Here is a 16,349-nt window from a genome sequence, read left to right on the forward strand (position 1 = left end):
AGAGAGGAGAAGGGAACCGAGAGCGTACTAAAAGCAGTGGCCAACGAGAAATCCCCAGACCTATGGAAAGAGCTGGACCCTTCTAGAATCCAGGAAGCTAACAACACCTCAAAGCAAAAAGACCTTCTTCAAGACACATTATACTAAAACTTGCAAAAGTTAATGACAGAATTCTCAAGGAGGCTGGGGCCGATGGGTGGGGAGCGGCTGTAAACCACAATGGAAACCCCATTAGATTATTTTTCAGGAGAAACCTTACGAGCCAAGGAAACATGGAATGAGATATTTAATGTACTGAAATAGAGAAATAACCAGCCAAGAAGAATATATGCAGCGAAGTTATCCCTTAGACACAGAGGAGAGATAAAGGCTTTTCCAGAGCAAAAAAAAAAAAGGCTGGAGTAATTTGCCACCGCAGATCTGCATTATAAGAAATGAGGGGAGCTTTCACCCAAAACAAAGGCGGAGTCTACACAGCTTGAGTGAGATGACAGAAACAGGAAATTGCAACTCTGTTTCCGAAGCTAATTGTCAAATAACTTGATGAAGGTGAAAGGAGACTTTTTTTTTTAAGACTAAGTTCTGCAATTTGGAAATGAGCACACAGCGTAGAGGGGTCGTTTGTGACAAAACATCAAAGGGAGGAAGAAAAGGACTGAACTTGCACAGGTAAATGAAAATAAGATGCGGTGAAAAGAATAGGGTCCATGTGTGAAACACTTTTTAACATAAACCTAATGAATCACCAGGGGAAAAAAAGCAATGGAAACACAGGGCAACCACAAAAGATAAAACGGCTGTAGTAAGTCCTCATATATCAATAATCACCTTAAATGGAAGTGGACTGAACTTACCGGTCAAAATGTACAGAGTGGCACCATGGATTAAAGCAAGACCCAACCACGTGCTGCCTTCAGAAGGCCCGTCTCAAAGACAGACACAGGCACAGCGATTTTGGGAGAGAAAAGGTCAGAGGTATTGTGCCTGTGATACTGAACTGCTACAAAACTATATATAGTCATCAAAACGGCATGGTGGTGAGCAAAAAAAAAAAGACCAGTTGAACAAACCTGAAAGCCCAGAAATAAACCCACACATATGTGGGCAACTACTTTTCAACAAAGGAGCCAAGATTACACAGGTAGAAAAGAAAATCTTTTCAATTAATGGTGTTGGGAAAACTGGAGAGTGACATAGAAAAGAATGAAATGACTACTATCTTAAATCATATACGAAAGTTAACTCAAAATGGGTTAAAGAGCTGAATCTAAGACCTAAACCAATAAAATACATAGAAAAAAGCAGACGCTTAACTTACGGATTTTGTTTTCTGAGGTGTTTTTGAACTTGACACCAAAGGTGAGGGAAACAAAGGCAAAAATCACACTAAAAAAAAGGCTTCTGCACAGCACAAAAAAATAAAATAAAATAAATAAATCAAGAAAACAAAAAGGGAACCAATGAAATGGTATAAGATACTTATAAATGATACTTCCAATAAGAGTCTGATATCCAAAAAATATAAAGAACTCATACAACAACAACAAAATCAGATTCAAAATTGGGCAGATGACCTGTATAAATACTTAAGACATACAGATGACCAACAGGCAAATGAAAAAATGTTTAACATCACTAGTTATTAGAGAAATTAAAATCAAAATCACAACAGCACCCCTGTTAGGAGGGCTATTACCAAAGTGAGAAGAAATAAGTGTCGGATAGGATGCGGAACAAACAGGACCCTCGTACACTGTTGGTGGGAATACCACTGTGGAAAACAGAATGGAGATTCCTCTTAAAAACAAAAACAAGAACTAGAACTACTATATGTTACCCTCGAAATGCAAAAACATGTATTTATGAAGATATGTACCCCATGCTCCCTGCAGTATTCTTTATAATAGCCAGTACACGAAGACAACCTAATCGTCCCTCCACAGGTGAGTGGATAAAATTGTGGTATATATATGCAAATGGAATACTACTCTGCCATGAAAAGCTGAAATACGGCCACTTAAGACAACATGGATGGATTTGGAGAGAATTATGTTAAGTGCAATAAATCAGAAGGAAAAGGACATAAACCATGATTACACTCATTTGGAATAGAAAACAAAAAGTAACAAAATCAAACTCATTAGATACAACAAAATGTCACCAGAGAGGAAAGAGGTGGGAAGTGGGTAAAGGGGGTCAAATATATGTTAATGGAAGGAAACGACTTTGGGTGGTAAGCATGCAATAGAGTTACACAGGTGTCAAATTATAGTCTTGTATACCTGAAAATTATATAATGTTATTAACCAGTGTTATCCCAATAAACTTAATTTTCTTCTAAATTTCACTTTAAAAGAAGATATGTAGGATCTTGGGTACCATCTCAGACCCACTGAATCCGAATCTTCATTTCGATTAATTCCTATGTACATTAATATTGAAGCACTGATCTGGAACAGCACTGTCCAATGGAAATGGTAACCCACATGTAAATTTTTCTGGTAGGCTCATTGAAGAGGTAAAAAAGGTAAAATTAGATACAATGTCATGTCTCAAGTGAGCAGAGTGGGAAGAGCCTTTGTGCCCATTTTACAGATGAGAAACCAGAGGGTTAGAGAACAAACTAGAGAGACCCAACATCAAGTAACAGGAAGCTAAAGTCAGAACTGAGGTTCTCTGACCAGGGGCACATTGATGAATTTTACATGGCCTGGCTGTTCATAAGTGGACATCTGGGATGCAGTCATGTGTCCGGGTTCCGCCAGACACTCCTGAGAGAGGGACTCACGATGGAGCTGGTGGCCAAGGGACCTGCACATGGAGTAAACACAGCACCAAGGTGGTGGTTCTTCCAGGGGCTCAGCCGTAGCTGAGCTTTGGGTCCAGACCCAGCTTCATCAGAACAGTGTTACGAAGCAGTCCCCACCGTGTGACTGCAGTCTTTTCCTGCTGCTTAGCTTTGGAGCCTGTGTTCTAAACCTCCCACAGATTTGGGGAGAATTTACTATCTTTTAACAAATCTCTTTCTTGATTTAAGTAGACTAGGTGGGTCTGTTTACAGCTGAATTCTGGAAGACGTGGTGTGTGTCACTCACCAGTCGAGTTGCTCTCTCCAAGGTCAAAGGGACAGAGCAGGATGAACTGGGCACACTGCAGAGGCCTCTGCTGCAGTGCTGGTCAGCAGCCCAGCCCTTGCGGGCAGCAGTGCCTGCCAGAGCCACAGACTAGATATAACACAAACAGATGAATCACCAGGAGCAATCACAGGATGATATGAACTCGGGTGCCAAGTGGCAGAGATTCCATCAAGCCTACAGTGGCCCACGCTGTGACTGACAGGAGGCAGAGTGATGGGGTGGGGCAAGGTCCTGCTGGAAGGACATCAAGGGAGTAAGTACTTCAGGAGTCCAGACAGCCATCAGCCCTGGACACCAAGCGGGACAGAACCGTTTACTGTGCCAACATAGAAAGAGAACCCCTGGGTCCTTCATTCTCTTCTTTTGCCCCACTGTGTCTCAGGTGGTATTTCACCCCTCTGGTAAAAGTGACTCCCAGGTACCTGGCTCTGGGCCATGCAGGGGGTCTTGCATACTCCCCCCCCACCCCAGTTCCCATCCTCCACCTCCCCTCCTAATCTCCAGCAGAGACAGGAAGTTTGGACTCAGGGGAGGCACAGGATCCTCCTTCCAGGTGGAAATGTGGAGTGTGCCCCACTATTTCCTTACCCCTCCCTCTCTCCCCCCAGCACTATCCATAGCCCAGATGAACCTTTCTGGGCCCAAACCTGGGCTTCCACAACCCATTTCACCCACTGGTGTCCTTTGTCTCACCACAGCCAAAACTGCCCCTGTGAATGCTCGTTTACATACTTCTAAATTCCATTCACATCTGTTTCAATGTCAACTAGGTGCTCCAGCACCTGGGCCACCTTACATCACTTTCCCATTTCCCAGCCACAGGATAGAATCACCTGGGGATCTTGAAAACAATCCATGTCCACAAAGGGATCATATAATGGAGGGTGATAAGAAAGTTCTAGAACTGGATTGTGGTGACTGCTGCACAGTTCAGGAAATTAAAAAATCTATGCTACACTTAATACGGGTGAATTTTACAGTATGTAAATTATTTCTTAATAAAGTTGCTTTTTACAAAGTAAAATTTATTTTTTATATTTTAACTCAAGATATCCACAAATATTTGAACATGTAATCGATATGAACAAAGATATGGGCCCTGGGCCACAAAAATATTGAAAAGGGCTTGCTCCTTTACCCTTGTAGTAAATCCTCCTCGAATTCGCTCATTTTGGGTGTGCCAGCAGTTTCCTGTTGAGACCCCCTGCAATAAAAAACTTCTTCAGGGCACAGAATGGAAGCAAGTCAAGGGACCCAGAGCCAAGACTACTGGTCATCGAAAAGAGCTCAGACAAAAGGTCCCAGCTTGGGTGCTAGGGTAGCCAAGTCATCATCTCTGCTGAGAGAGGCATCCAGGCCTAAAGTAGGAGGAGAGTCGATTGTGCAGGCCACACAGCCTGTAGCAGAATCCTGCTCCGCTTCCTGCATAGCCAGTTCTGTGAGGAAGGACCACAGCCCGGTCCCAGAAGGGGGAGGCTGGGGAGCCAGGCCTGGCTTCATCCATACCCTCCCACCAGACCTCACTCCATTGGGCCAGTGTGGTAACTTAATGGGCAGGAAGCTGACAGTTTAAATACAACCTTGCTCTACCTTTTACTGTTGGGTAACTAACTGATTTTTAATTTATGTTTTAAGAACTAGATTAGTCCCTTTATACTACTTAATAGACATCTGAAAATTCCAGATTGTAAAGCAACTGTTCGATTTTCTGATGGGTGGTTGTGCAGACAGAAGGGAAATAATTTAAATAGCACAGGTCATACTGTCAGTGAACTGGCAGGTGGGACGCTCTGTTCACCAAGTCTGTCCCGGCACACCGCTCACACTCAGCAAGAGCACCGCATCCCACCCGACTCCCACATTTCCCACCACTGTATGTATCATCCTCTACTGGCTGATGGACACAAAGGATTTCCAAGAGTAATTTTAGCTGTATGTCATTATCTCCCAAATTGCTAACTTTAGAACTTACTCTCTGCTGGCAAAACATTTAGAACTGCTAATTTTTAACTTTTTGATAGCCCACCTTAATCCAAAAAAGTTGAGACAAAGAGACCCAAAATTAAAGAGTGGGTGTGGGGGCCTTTGAGGGGGGTAGGTTTTGTTTTGCTTTTTATATAGAAAACCACCACCTCGCAGGGGGTTGCTACAGTGTGTGCCCCGCCTCTGTTCCCACTCCCCAGCTGCTAGCAACTCCTGCTCTAAAGTAACACCAAGGTCAAACATGATCTAGAATCGGGGTGCTGCCTAACTGGTTTTGCTTAAGCCAGTTAGGTGTAAATACACTGGAAGTCACCCAAGGGTGCAAGACCACAGTGGTGTTTACTCTTCCCACAAGGCTGTGCAAATACCAGCTATGACTGCAGATGTAGGAACGGTGTTTGTGTCAGTGGGAGAGGGTTTGTTCATTTCCCACACAGGTACTTACAGCAACTCAGAGCCTGCAACACTAGCTTGTTGAACCTGAAGAAAAACAGGGACAGAATATCTGAGTCCCTAGTGTCCGGTGCTTAGCACAGCAGAGAGAGCACTTAAAGCAGCATGGTCCCCAACAGACACTAAGAGCTAAGTAACATCTACTCGTTATTGGTGCAGTCTGCAGTACACAGCAAGACAGTTCTGGTACAGCCTGGCTTTATTCTGTCCTTGTTTTTGTGGCAGGCTGTGGGATGAAGGAGAGAACGCATAGCCAGCCTGCTGAGAAGGAGGAATGAAGGCAATTAAAGCCATGGAGACCGCCTGGGAATGCCCATATAATAAAAACTGTCCAAGGCCAGTCCAAAGGAGGCCCTGACCAGTCCAAGTTAGGAGGGGTGACTGGACAGAGACCAGGAAGGGAACTCCTAGATCACGGGTAACCCTTGCCTTCTGCAGTGCCACCAGGGGAGCCACTGGCAAGAACAGAACACAGATCATACCAAATACACACCTGACAGTAGCTGCCATGGAGCATCCCTAACCAAGGATGCGCCCATGGAGCCAGCTGTGGCCAAAGGAAAAGATTTTCCTAGATCCCTTCACTCTGCTTTAGGTTTCTCAGACTAGATGGAAAATTAGGGATAGCCCAGAGCAGTAAGAACTGGCTAGTACCCCTTATGTTAAGATGGTTACGAGAGAGGAATATAAATGTCTTACGGGCCGTGTGCTGTTTCCAGCACTGGGGACGGCATGACCAAGCTGCCCTCTGAGCCCAGATACAAAAAGGGCGGTGAACTGACAGATACGCAGGGCGAAGCCAGCCAGACAAGGTGGGCAGGATGAGGTGGGGTCCCAAAGAAAGACGAGACCTCCTGAGCAGAGCTATCAATGTGCTAAGGCAGGGTATGAGGTCAATTTTCAACGATCCTATGACATGGCTATTTTAAAGCCAGAGTTATTTTGACAAGGTCGGAAATTTTTTTTTAAATCTTAGCCCTTTGTACAATTCATCTCTTCCTTGGACAGCTCAACGGCTGGGCAAGGGACAAAGCCAAACTGCCCCAGAGATGGGGAAGATGCCCTCTGATTCTTCTGTTTCTGTTTTTTCTTTCAAATGAAGTGAGGGATGGGAGATAAAAAGTAGATAGACCAGGTGCACCAGAGCCTCTGGTCAAAAGCCAAGCGGAAGATTCCTTCATTTGGGCAGGGGAGGGGGAAGCAGCTCCGATCCTGCTGCCCACACTGTTTCAGCTTGTAAGTCTAAGGTCTACAGCAAGGCAGGAAGGGGCTAGTGTGGGGCTGTTGTGGGAAAGGAAAGTGGGCTGGTTTCCCCGGCTTGGCACTAGGGGGCTCTGCAGCACAGCATCTTTCTCCTAAGGGGAGCAATAAAGACCGGGAAGGGGCTACCCTCTGATGCCACCTGCTAAAATCCTGTTTCGGTCCACACACAACACTGGGAACTGGGTCCTGCCACCCCGTTCAAAAGAGAGAACTACACACCAAGATGAGGTTAGGCCATTCTTACCATGTCCTCTGCTCCTGGTACGTTCAACCCTTCACAGTCACAGCTTTGTGTCCCACTGAAAACCAGCCCTGGAAAGGCTGAGCTGGGAAAACCAACCAAGGGTGTTTATCCTGTGTGTCCACCCTGGGCAAATACAGACCAAAAGCCAATAATAATGGTAACTAACATTTACTGGGCACTTATGACACACCAAACTGTACTCTAAGTCCTGTCTGTCTCCTTTAATCCTAAATTAGGAAAGGTAACAAACCTATGATAGGAGGGTACGTTGATAACTGCCATTGTTGAGCAAACCGCAGGGGAGGACAAGCACTGGAAACAGCCCAGGGGACTCCGAGGTGGAAAAGCATTTCCACCATTCATAGTTACATAAGTTACATACGTCATATGTTACATGCATGTCTACCACTTTCACACCTGAAACTAATGTAATGTTGTATATTAACTGTAATTATATTTGTTAATTAAAAAAGAAAAAGCATTTCCAACATACTTCAGCTAGGGTGAGTCATGAGGAAGAACACTGATAACATTACTAAAATCCAGTGGGAAAATAAAACAGCGTAAAAACAGACATGTTTGCAAAGCTGTAACCCTGATAAACCCCTGGCCATACATGCTTCAGGGAGCTTATCGGCCCCAAATCCCCTCCTCTGTGCTGGAGCCCGGCTGGCTCAGCAGGGGTTCAACTGGGTCAGACTTGGTTTCCTAATTCTTAAGAGCTTGTCAGATAGCCTGGCCCCAGGCAAACACAAAATAGCCCTTCTTCCAACCAAGAAGGGCTGTGTTTTGTTTAGCTTTGTACTCTTGACCCTGACCTATCCCTTACATACCCTGGGTTCTGGGATGTGTAAGGATTCTTCTAGTTCTTGCTGCTGGTGGCCAAAGTCAGACGGTACCAGAGCAACAGCTCCCTCCTGGTGTGTAGATGGCAGCACTAGCTTCTCACGGGGTAAGGACAGGACGCCACCAGGGCCTCTGGAGTGGCCGAAGACCAAAGCACGCTGTTCTCAGCCTCTCCTCAGTCCTGTGTCACAATCAAAGGGCCTGCAGGCTCCAGCCTATCAGAGGTATTATTATCATGTGTCTGACAAGAGCAGAACTGTTCAACATCAAGAAACACTTTTCAATTTTAGGGCTCTCTTCCCAGAAAGGAGCAGATACTGCCTATGGATAAGGGGAGAGGAAACCAAAGTGGATTCCCAGTTGGAAGCTGCTGTGGCCACACACTGCCTGAGCCACAGGCGACCCCGGCCCCGCCCGGCTCCAGTGCTCTGCATGGCAGGCTTGGCCAAAGCCCACTCGGCCTTCACATCTTTCTCCTTTGGGACCATCACAGCACTGCCCTCACCCACCACTTACCCATCAGCCCCTCCCCTGGTCATTTACCATTGCTTTTCCACAGCCCAGAACACACACGGGTTGCAGTTTTTTGGTGGGTAATTAATTCAAGCCACCTAGTTTTAGATCCTCCACGGCATCTTTCTGGGGCCCAGTATCTCCCAGCCCCACCAAGCAGTACACAACCACAGGCCTGTATACATCCTTAATGACTGCTGAACAATGAACTAATTATGCCCAGGGAAGCTGTAAGAATCTCCCAGATAATGCCTCATCTAACAGGAAATACTGGGCAGATGACAAACTCCAAGTGTTAAAGGGCTGTGCAAATGGCCTGTGTGTTAAGATGGTCTCTCTTCAGTAGCAAAAAAAATATTCTCTCCTCCTCTCCATAACAATTCAAAAATAGTTTTTAATTCCTATACCTCAATTTATAATATCCTTCATTACTTCAATAAAGGAGGAAAAAATCTGCAATTCAGGTCCCATTTAAGATGCATATTTTTATTGAAATTAAAAAAAAAATTGTAACCAGACAGAATAGACAGAATGTTATAATCTGACTATATAATCTCTCATTCTTGTTGAATCACTAAAATATAACAGAGAATTGCTCTCTATGCTAATTTTAAAGTTGTCCAGTTAAACCATTATTTGGTATCTTTTCAACAGGTTAACCTCTTTACTATTTAGAGTTTCTTCTCAGAAACATTCATATATTATACAGAAAACATTCATAGTTTATTTGGGAAACATTCATATTTTATACAGGATATACAAACTTGAGACTAAAAAAAAAACACACACACACACAGTTATAGCCGCAACACTACCCTAGCTGCATTGTGGTGATTATGGTGTTCAGTCAGCTGTCCACTGTATACAACCGGATTTTTAAGTGTTATTTACAGAGGGGCCAAAAGCACTCATCTCAGGTAAAGGCGCTCAGGTTTAATGTGCACTTTCACAGCCCTATGAAAACGCAACCATTATATACACTGTAAACACCACAGGGCATGAAATCCACCTCCAACCACAACATCAATCTCACAGGATCAAGCATACAAGGTCTAAGGTAAGGTGCCTGACTTTTCCTTCGTAAGCATCCTTTTCATCCACGACTGCTGCTGTTCTTTTCACAGGACACTACTCACTTCAAATACGCTGCCAGTGCTCACAACATTTCTGGAACCCCTTTTGGGGAAATGCCTGCACAGTCTGCAGTGGACTTTTCTAAACGTCCTTGATGGTGGCAAGTCTGCATCCTCTAAAAATGGATTTGATCTGGGAAAACCGGCATGATTATTCACAGCCGAGCGAACCAAACTGTGGGCTTCCACCTTGGATCAAATGTGAGCGCCACTGTAAAACAATGAGGCCAGTTTTCTTGTACAGCCTGTACATTAAAAAGTGCCCGAGCAATGGCAGTCCTGCAGGAGTAAGCGCAGACTCTCCCAGAGCGAGGACTTGGGAAAGGCAACACTTGAACGGTGTGTCTAGGCGGTGTTCTGCAGTTTTAACAGTCAGTCATTTGGTCACCTCTCACACAGACTTCAGTATTCCTCTTCAGTTTCAGTCCCCTTTGCTTTCTTATGAATCGCCCGATTAAAGCTGTGGCACGCAGGGACCCAGTGATTGTCGTGAAGACCCAGCTTACAGCCAGGGAAACCCTTCTGAGAGCGGTGGCAGCACATCCAGTATCCCGGCCCATAGGGCAATGCCTGGCAATAGGGCTTGGGGTGCCAGCGGCACAGGGACACGTCCCCTTTCACATATTTCTTCTTGCACTGCTTACAAGGATCCTCTCTGTAGCGTGGGTCTCGAACCCAGCGAGAATCTGCTGGCCTGATGTTGTAGTATTCAATGATAAACTTGAAATAGCAGCAGGTACACTTAAGAGCCACTAAACTCTTGGTGGGGAGTAACCTGAAGATTTTCACCATAATGTGGTGGGGCAGGAAAGCCATGTACTGCTGAGGCTCCAAAAGCTGCTGGATTTTAAACCTCGTCTCCAGAAAGTCATGAGACACCTGCTTCTTCCAGCTGGACACCTCAAGTACCGGCACCGTACCTTCCACAGGGGAGGCTGGCGTTGGCCCGAATGAATCGCCTGAAACACTTTTGCCCTCAGACGCTCCGCCACCCTCAGCAGCATCTGCAAGCAGGCTGGCCTCTGAAGACTCTTCTGTTGTGCTTTCATTCAACTGGGAACAGTCCGACTGTTGCTGACCTAGGGGCAAAAAAAACAGCCTCCCTGGAAGTGGGTCTTCACAGGACTTTAAATGAGAAGGCTGGTCTTCCTCCACCTTGGACACAGTGATGCTAACGCACACAGACTCTCTTCTTCTCCGATCAGGAATTTGTGGCGTGAGCTCGCTACTCATGCAATCAACAGCATCTGTGGGCAACTCAATGGCTTGGGGACAGGTTCCAGGAGGAAAAGGTGACTCGATTTCTTCTGTCATTTCTACATCATATCGACTGCTGTTTTTCACAGCAGTGTGCTGATCTGGCTCTAATTCTGCTTTATCCACGTGGAAAGCCACACCTGCTGGCAATGAGGGACAGCCCTGAGGAGCCCCATCCCAGGCCTGCTTCCCCTTAAAAGAACAATGGTCAGCTCTAGACGGGCCACAGTCCACAGATACAGACCCCACAGGATTCACCCGAGTGCCAGGTGTCTCCAAAGCGCCTTTGTTTGCTTTGTCTTCATCAGCCTGAGTGCCACTCGCAAGCAACACCCGGCCTACATTTCGACGGAAGCTGTTGTTCCTCGAGAGGCTCCCAGGCTCACGCTGGCTCTGCCGCTTCAGGCACTCAGACTCCAGCCTGGCTACCATGTCGAGGACACGCAATGGCTCGCTCTGGGGTTCACCGCCCTCAGGATTTCCCCTTTCCGTGGGTTCTTCACAAGCTCCTGGGGCAGACAAGGGCTCAGAGGCTGGCGGCACACCCCTGGAGTGCTCAGAAATCCTCACCATGGCAGGTGAGTTAGTACAGTTTTTCGCACAACCGGCTAGCAGAGCAGCGCTGGCTCTCTGCTCCAGGAAGGCAACCATCTGTATGACTGACAGAGGCCTCCCAGCACAGACACCGTCTCCACTGTCACTCACATAATGCACAGAACAGTGTTCAATGCCGCATGCGAAAGGCTCGGGCTCAAAGCACCTGCTGCTGCCTTCCCTCATCCTTTCTAACTGTGTCTTGGCTTCTTTAAGATCTCCTGATTTTTTCCTTCTTTTAGTAGCTCTCCCATCAATATCCCAGGAGCTTTTTATTTTCATAGATCCTACCCTATTGCTACACTGGTGGGCTGCAAAGAATGCGATTTTCTCCTTGGTATTTCCTGGTTTCACCACAGCCCAGATATCAAGTGGCCCTTCCCCTTCTTCGCCCTGGTGGATTGTGGCAGGTGGGGCATTCTGCTTGGTTTTAACATTCAAGCTGCTCTCTGCAGGACTCTTCCCACTCATACTGCACAGAACATTTGGAGAAAGAATCCCAAAAGGCTTTCGAGATGATGCTTTACCAGGAGAGGTGGAAGGAAAGACACCTGATGTCATGGAGAGAGCTTTGCATTTTCCATCATGTATAGACTCTTGGTGGCTCATGGGCGTTCTCCGAGTTTCCTTGCTAATTTCCAGAGGTTGTGCTTTCTTCTGCAGATTCCAAGATGGTTTTAGGTGCATAACAGAGGCTCTATAGGAAAGAAATACACATTTGATTATGATACTCATTTTGTTTTTAGGAAAGCTTTTTTAAAAACTCACACTCAGATAGTTCTAGCAAGAGATAGAAACATTTTCTATCAGTTCACTAAATCATTACCAACTCTCATTTCAGCTAGTTTTTAATGATCAAGAGTAACAAAAGCTAACCACTTTCCATGCTGTATAGGCCATGGTGAATTTCAGACTCAATGAAGAGAATGAGAGAGAAAGGTGACATTTAGTTAATATCCTATACCTAAAATAAAATAATTAAATAAAGAAATTTGAGCTAACAGAATATAACCAAGTAAAAGGCACATAATGGAAGAAAGGAAAATAGAAAAGGAACTCATCCAGAATTCTAGAAAGATTAACACTATTTCAAAGTCACTGCAACTAGCGTTTTATTGGTTGCAAAAGACTATCAAAATCGTTATATTGTTTTCTAAACTATTCCCACATTGTTGCATATTTAGATGTTTATAATTTTTTACTTGTTTGTTTATGTACTTTACCCATCTATTAGTCTTGATTTTCTAAATAATCTATTTGTATAAGCTCTTAACTGCCATTTTTTCTGCAAATATCATAAATCAAATCTGGAACCCATAATCCTTATTAATTCTAAAACCCATTTGGAACTAGTTCAGAACAAGTGCCTTCCCTTTTCTGTTCCCTGACCTGGGGTGGCGCTGGGAGCTGTTTTAGAAATTAGACAGAAAAACGATTACATGCAGAGATCTGAGTTCTAGTACTTGCCATATCACTAACTAACTACACAGGGTTATTCTACCTTGACCTGGTCACTTCCTCCTTCCAAGTCTGCACTGAAACATTAACTGAGGAGTTAGACTCCTAGGTTATCTACCTAATGATGTCATCAATTTGTATGTCAAAACAGCCCACTGCTACACAGAGCACCCTGAAGAAAGTGTACTATAGGGATGGGCTGCTCTCCTACAAAATAAACCTACAGACCAACATAAACATCTTCAGTTTCCGAGTTTGTGGCAGTGAGGCAAGAGCGGTTAAGAACATGGCATTTTACCTACTCTCACTCATGGGAACACCAGTCTAAGATACACATTCTGGGCAACTCAGCACACACATTCCTCTCTCATTAGCTCCTTAAACTTCACTGCAGTGTGTCTGGACCTTTACTGCAGTGTTGCTGCACCTCTACGGTAACTGCTTTCAGTTATCAGTTTTAATCATGAAGAATGACAGTGATCATCCAGAACAAGTGTACCTTTCATTTCAACTTTTAATTCCTACAGCCCAGTCTCTGCTAAAAGAAGGAATGTGGAAATGAGTATCTTCCAGCTAGGTAAAGAGAAGTCTTGCATTTAAGGCACACAAAGTATATTTTGAAAGTTATCCCTGAAATAGATCTTTGGCAATTTATACCTTAAACCTATAAAGATGTTCCCCTTTCCTGGACTGTAACATTTAGTTTCTATTATATATTCTATAATTTGGTCTTACAAAAGAACCAGTCAGAATTCTTCAAGAACAAGATGAAGATGTATAAATAAAATAAAAAATGATAAAATGAACAAGAGACACATATAGTGCTATCTATTCATCAACAATTTTCTGGTTTTTCCATATCCCTTCAACTCCTCTCTAAGTAAAATGAAAATGGAGTTTGCTGAAAAAATCTAATACATTCTCACATAATGATCTCATTACAGAATGTCTGTGGATAAATTTAAACTTCAGCAATGTGTGTACCATTCTGCATTGCACAATATGTTCTTCTATTCGCCTTCCTCCCCCACACATTATTTTAGGTGCTAAATTGACAGACAAGGACTATAGGAAGAAATGAAAGTGACTACAGCAGGCCTTGCTTGCATTTATTAACCTGTGAAGTCAGCTCAAATGATGCATTAATAATAGATAAGGTTTTAGCAGGATTAAATAGGAGATGATCCCAGGGAACAGAAGGGAGGGAAGGAACAGTACAAGAGGGTTAGCTAATAAGATCATTTGATGCAATCAGAGTGACTGCTGGAGGGTGGGGGACAATTCTGTGGGTCCCTTGAGTGAGAAAGAACATTTAGGCTCAAGTTCCAAACTGGCTGAAGGTGTCCTGGATTAACCTCTTTCCTTCCTTTGCAAGCCTTGAAGGCCCCCAGGGAGGAAATAGAAATGTATTGGCAACACTTTAGAGTAAGAAACTGGGTTTTGGCTGAAATCAGTGGTGGACCCCACCAACATGAGCAGGGCACCAGGAGTATTTGCTGCAAAATCCATAAAATAAAAACTTTCCATCTCCAACAGACTACAGCAGATGGTAGCACCGTCCCCACCCCCACCTAACTCCCTCAAACAGGCACTGTGAGAAGCTCCAGCCAGGTTTCCATGGTTGCCAATCTCTTTATCACAATTGTATTTTTAAAGTTCACCATAAAAAGTCCTGCTGTCTTGCAAATAAATGTAGGGTTATAGCACCTACCTACACATGACTGTTCTGATATGCTCAGAAATGTCCTTGTAAAAATTTAAGACCCCTGGGCCCACTGAGTCAGAATTTCTGGGACTGGGCCCAGGAATCTGTTTTTAACCTTAGATTTAACTAGGACAGAACGTTAAAGCTCATGTGTGAGACCTCGTGCGGGAGTGCTGGGGGTTCCAGATTTGGGCCGCGTTGCTGGGCGGCCCCCACAGGGGTGAGGTGGGACTGCCCAGCAAAGAGCCAAGCAGAAGTCCATGCTGAAGCATTTATATTCTGACAGCTGACAGCTGGGTAAAGACAGACCCATTTTCTTGTTATTCTCTTTAAAGCAGGAAAAATTTTATGGCTTTTTCTTATCATCAAATTTCCCCTTCAACTTCAACTCCTCGTTTCTTTGATACTGCCTTTTCCCAACTCTCTCCTCTTCTCCCCCAGCTCTCAATCAGTGTTCCTCAGAGTTCCTCGTTTTTCTAGGCTATTCCTACTCTTAAGCCAAGTAGCTCAGTGATCCCTTGTAGTTTTTCACCACTACAAACTGATGACCCTCCACTGCTGGGCTCTGCCAAGCTTCGTATCCTGCCTGCCTAGCAGACACACTCACCTGGATGTCAACAAGAATCTCAAAAATCAACACAACTAGTTGATGATAACATCAAGTACCTAGTCAACTAAGCCAGAAAGTTGAGTCAGTCACTTCGATTCCCCCTCCCTGACCCCACACCCATTCACCAGGTCACTAATATACTCCCTTTTCTTCATCCCTGGCAGAACCACCCTAGTTTCAACAGCCACCTTATCTCTGCTACACTGCTGTTACCTACAGGAAAGCCTAGCCTTCCCCACAATGCCAGGTGGTGGAGCTTGCCCCAGCCAGCCGACCAGCTTCACTCCTGCTTTGTCCTACTACCATGCTTCACACTTTGGAAGCTCGTTCACAGAGCCATCACTATAGGAACAGATGAAGAAAGGCCAAACGTACCACTTTAAGACACAAAATTTAAACAGATTCAAAATTTTTTCATATTAACTGCCACCCATTTCCTCCTGTCCATTATCAAAAATTTACTGAACACTCTGGGCTGATTATTACTGGTACAATTATGAATAAGACCTAACCTCTGCTTTAGAGGAAAGAGAAAAGTAAATAGGCCATTACAACAGAATGTGATATATGTTATAAGGGTAGTGGGGTGCTGGGAGACTTGGGTGGGCTACGTGGGAGGATAAAAAGAAGGAAGGAGTGTTTGAAAGGAGGAGAAGGCACCAGCTGCACCAAACTCAGTTTTGCGGGTGTAGAAAGAGGTCAGAGAAGCCCTGATTTTCTAAACTCAGCCCTGGAGGGATATAATGAAGACCTAAGAGGTTCAAACGTAGATGGTGCTTCTAGAAAACTGAGGTCGGTGAGAAAGAATCAGGGTCTAAGCTAAGGTGCCCCGAGTGGAAAGACAACAAGCAAAATGGATCAGCAAGGAAGAAAAGGCAGAGTTTTAGCCACTAATTATACACGGGGATTGAAGGAGAGGAGTCAAAGACAGTCCGCATCTCCTCGCTTCACCACTGGATGCAGAGGAGCGCCTGTTACTGAGATGGCAGCAAAGGCAGCAGAGCACACTTGGAGCAGGGAAAGCAAGAGTAAGCTCCATTTTAACAGATGTTGCTTGTGAAGGGAACCAAAATTTTGCTACCCAGAAGCTTCTTCATCCCCCTTTTGGAGATGATTTTAATACGTTTATTAAGAAACAAAACTCAGAAAGAAC

The 16,349-nt window shown here is 44.6% G+C and overlaps 1 protein-coding gene across 14 annotated transcripts in view; it reads right to left on the bottom strand.

Annotated features, from left to right (window-relative positions):
• Positions 1 to 16,349, bottom strand: part of FBXO34 (F-box protein 34) — a 170,748-nt gene that overhangs the window by 84,902 nt on the left and 69,497 nt on the right. For 7 of the 14 annotated variants that reach the window (XM_053670157.1, XM_053670158.1, XM_037155741.2 and 4 more), the window contains one exon: positions 8,469 to 12,120. The exons of 1 other annotated variant lie outside the window; for it this stretch is intronic. In XM_053670157.1, the coding sequence (XP_053526132.1) occupies positions 9,975 to 12,110 (2,136 nt within the window). In that variant the 5' untranslated portion in view covers positions 12,111 to 12,120 and the 3' untranslated portion in view covers positions 8,469 to 9,974. Of the gene's footprint in view, positions 1 to 8,468; positions 12,121 to 16,349 lie in introns of those variants that run through there. 6 more of the 14 variants (XM_053670152.1, XM_037155739.2, XM_053670153.1 and 3 more) reach the window with 1 other exon arrangement.

Source organism: Artibeus jamaicensis, unplaced genomic scaffold, assembly GCF_021234435.1.
Source record: "Artibeus jamaicensis isolate MK-2021 breed Jamaican fruit bat unplaced genomic scaffold, CSHL_Jam_final contig_548, whole genome shotgun sequence".
Lineage (NCBI taxonomy): Eukaryota > Metazoa > Chordata > Mammalia > Chiroptera > Phyllostomidae > Artibeus > Artibeus jamaicensis.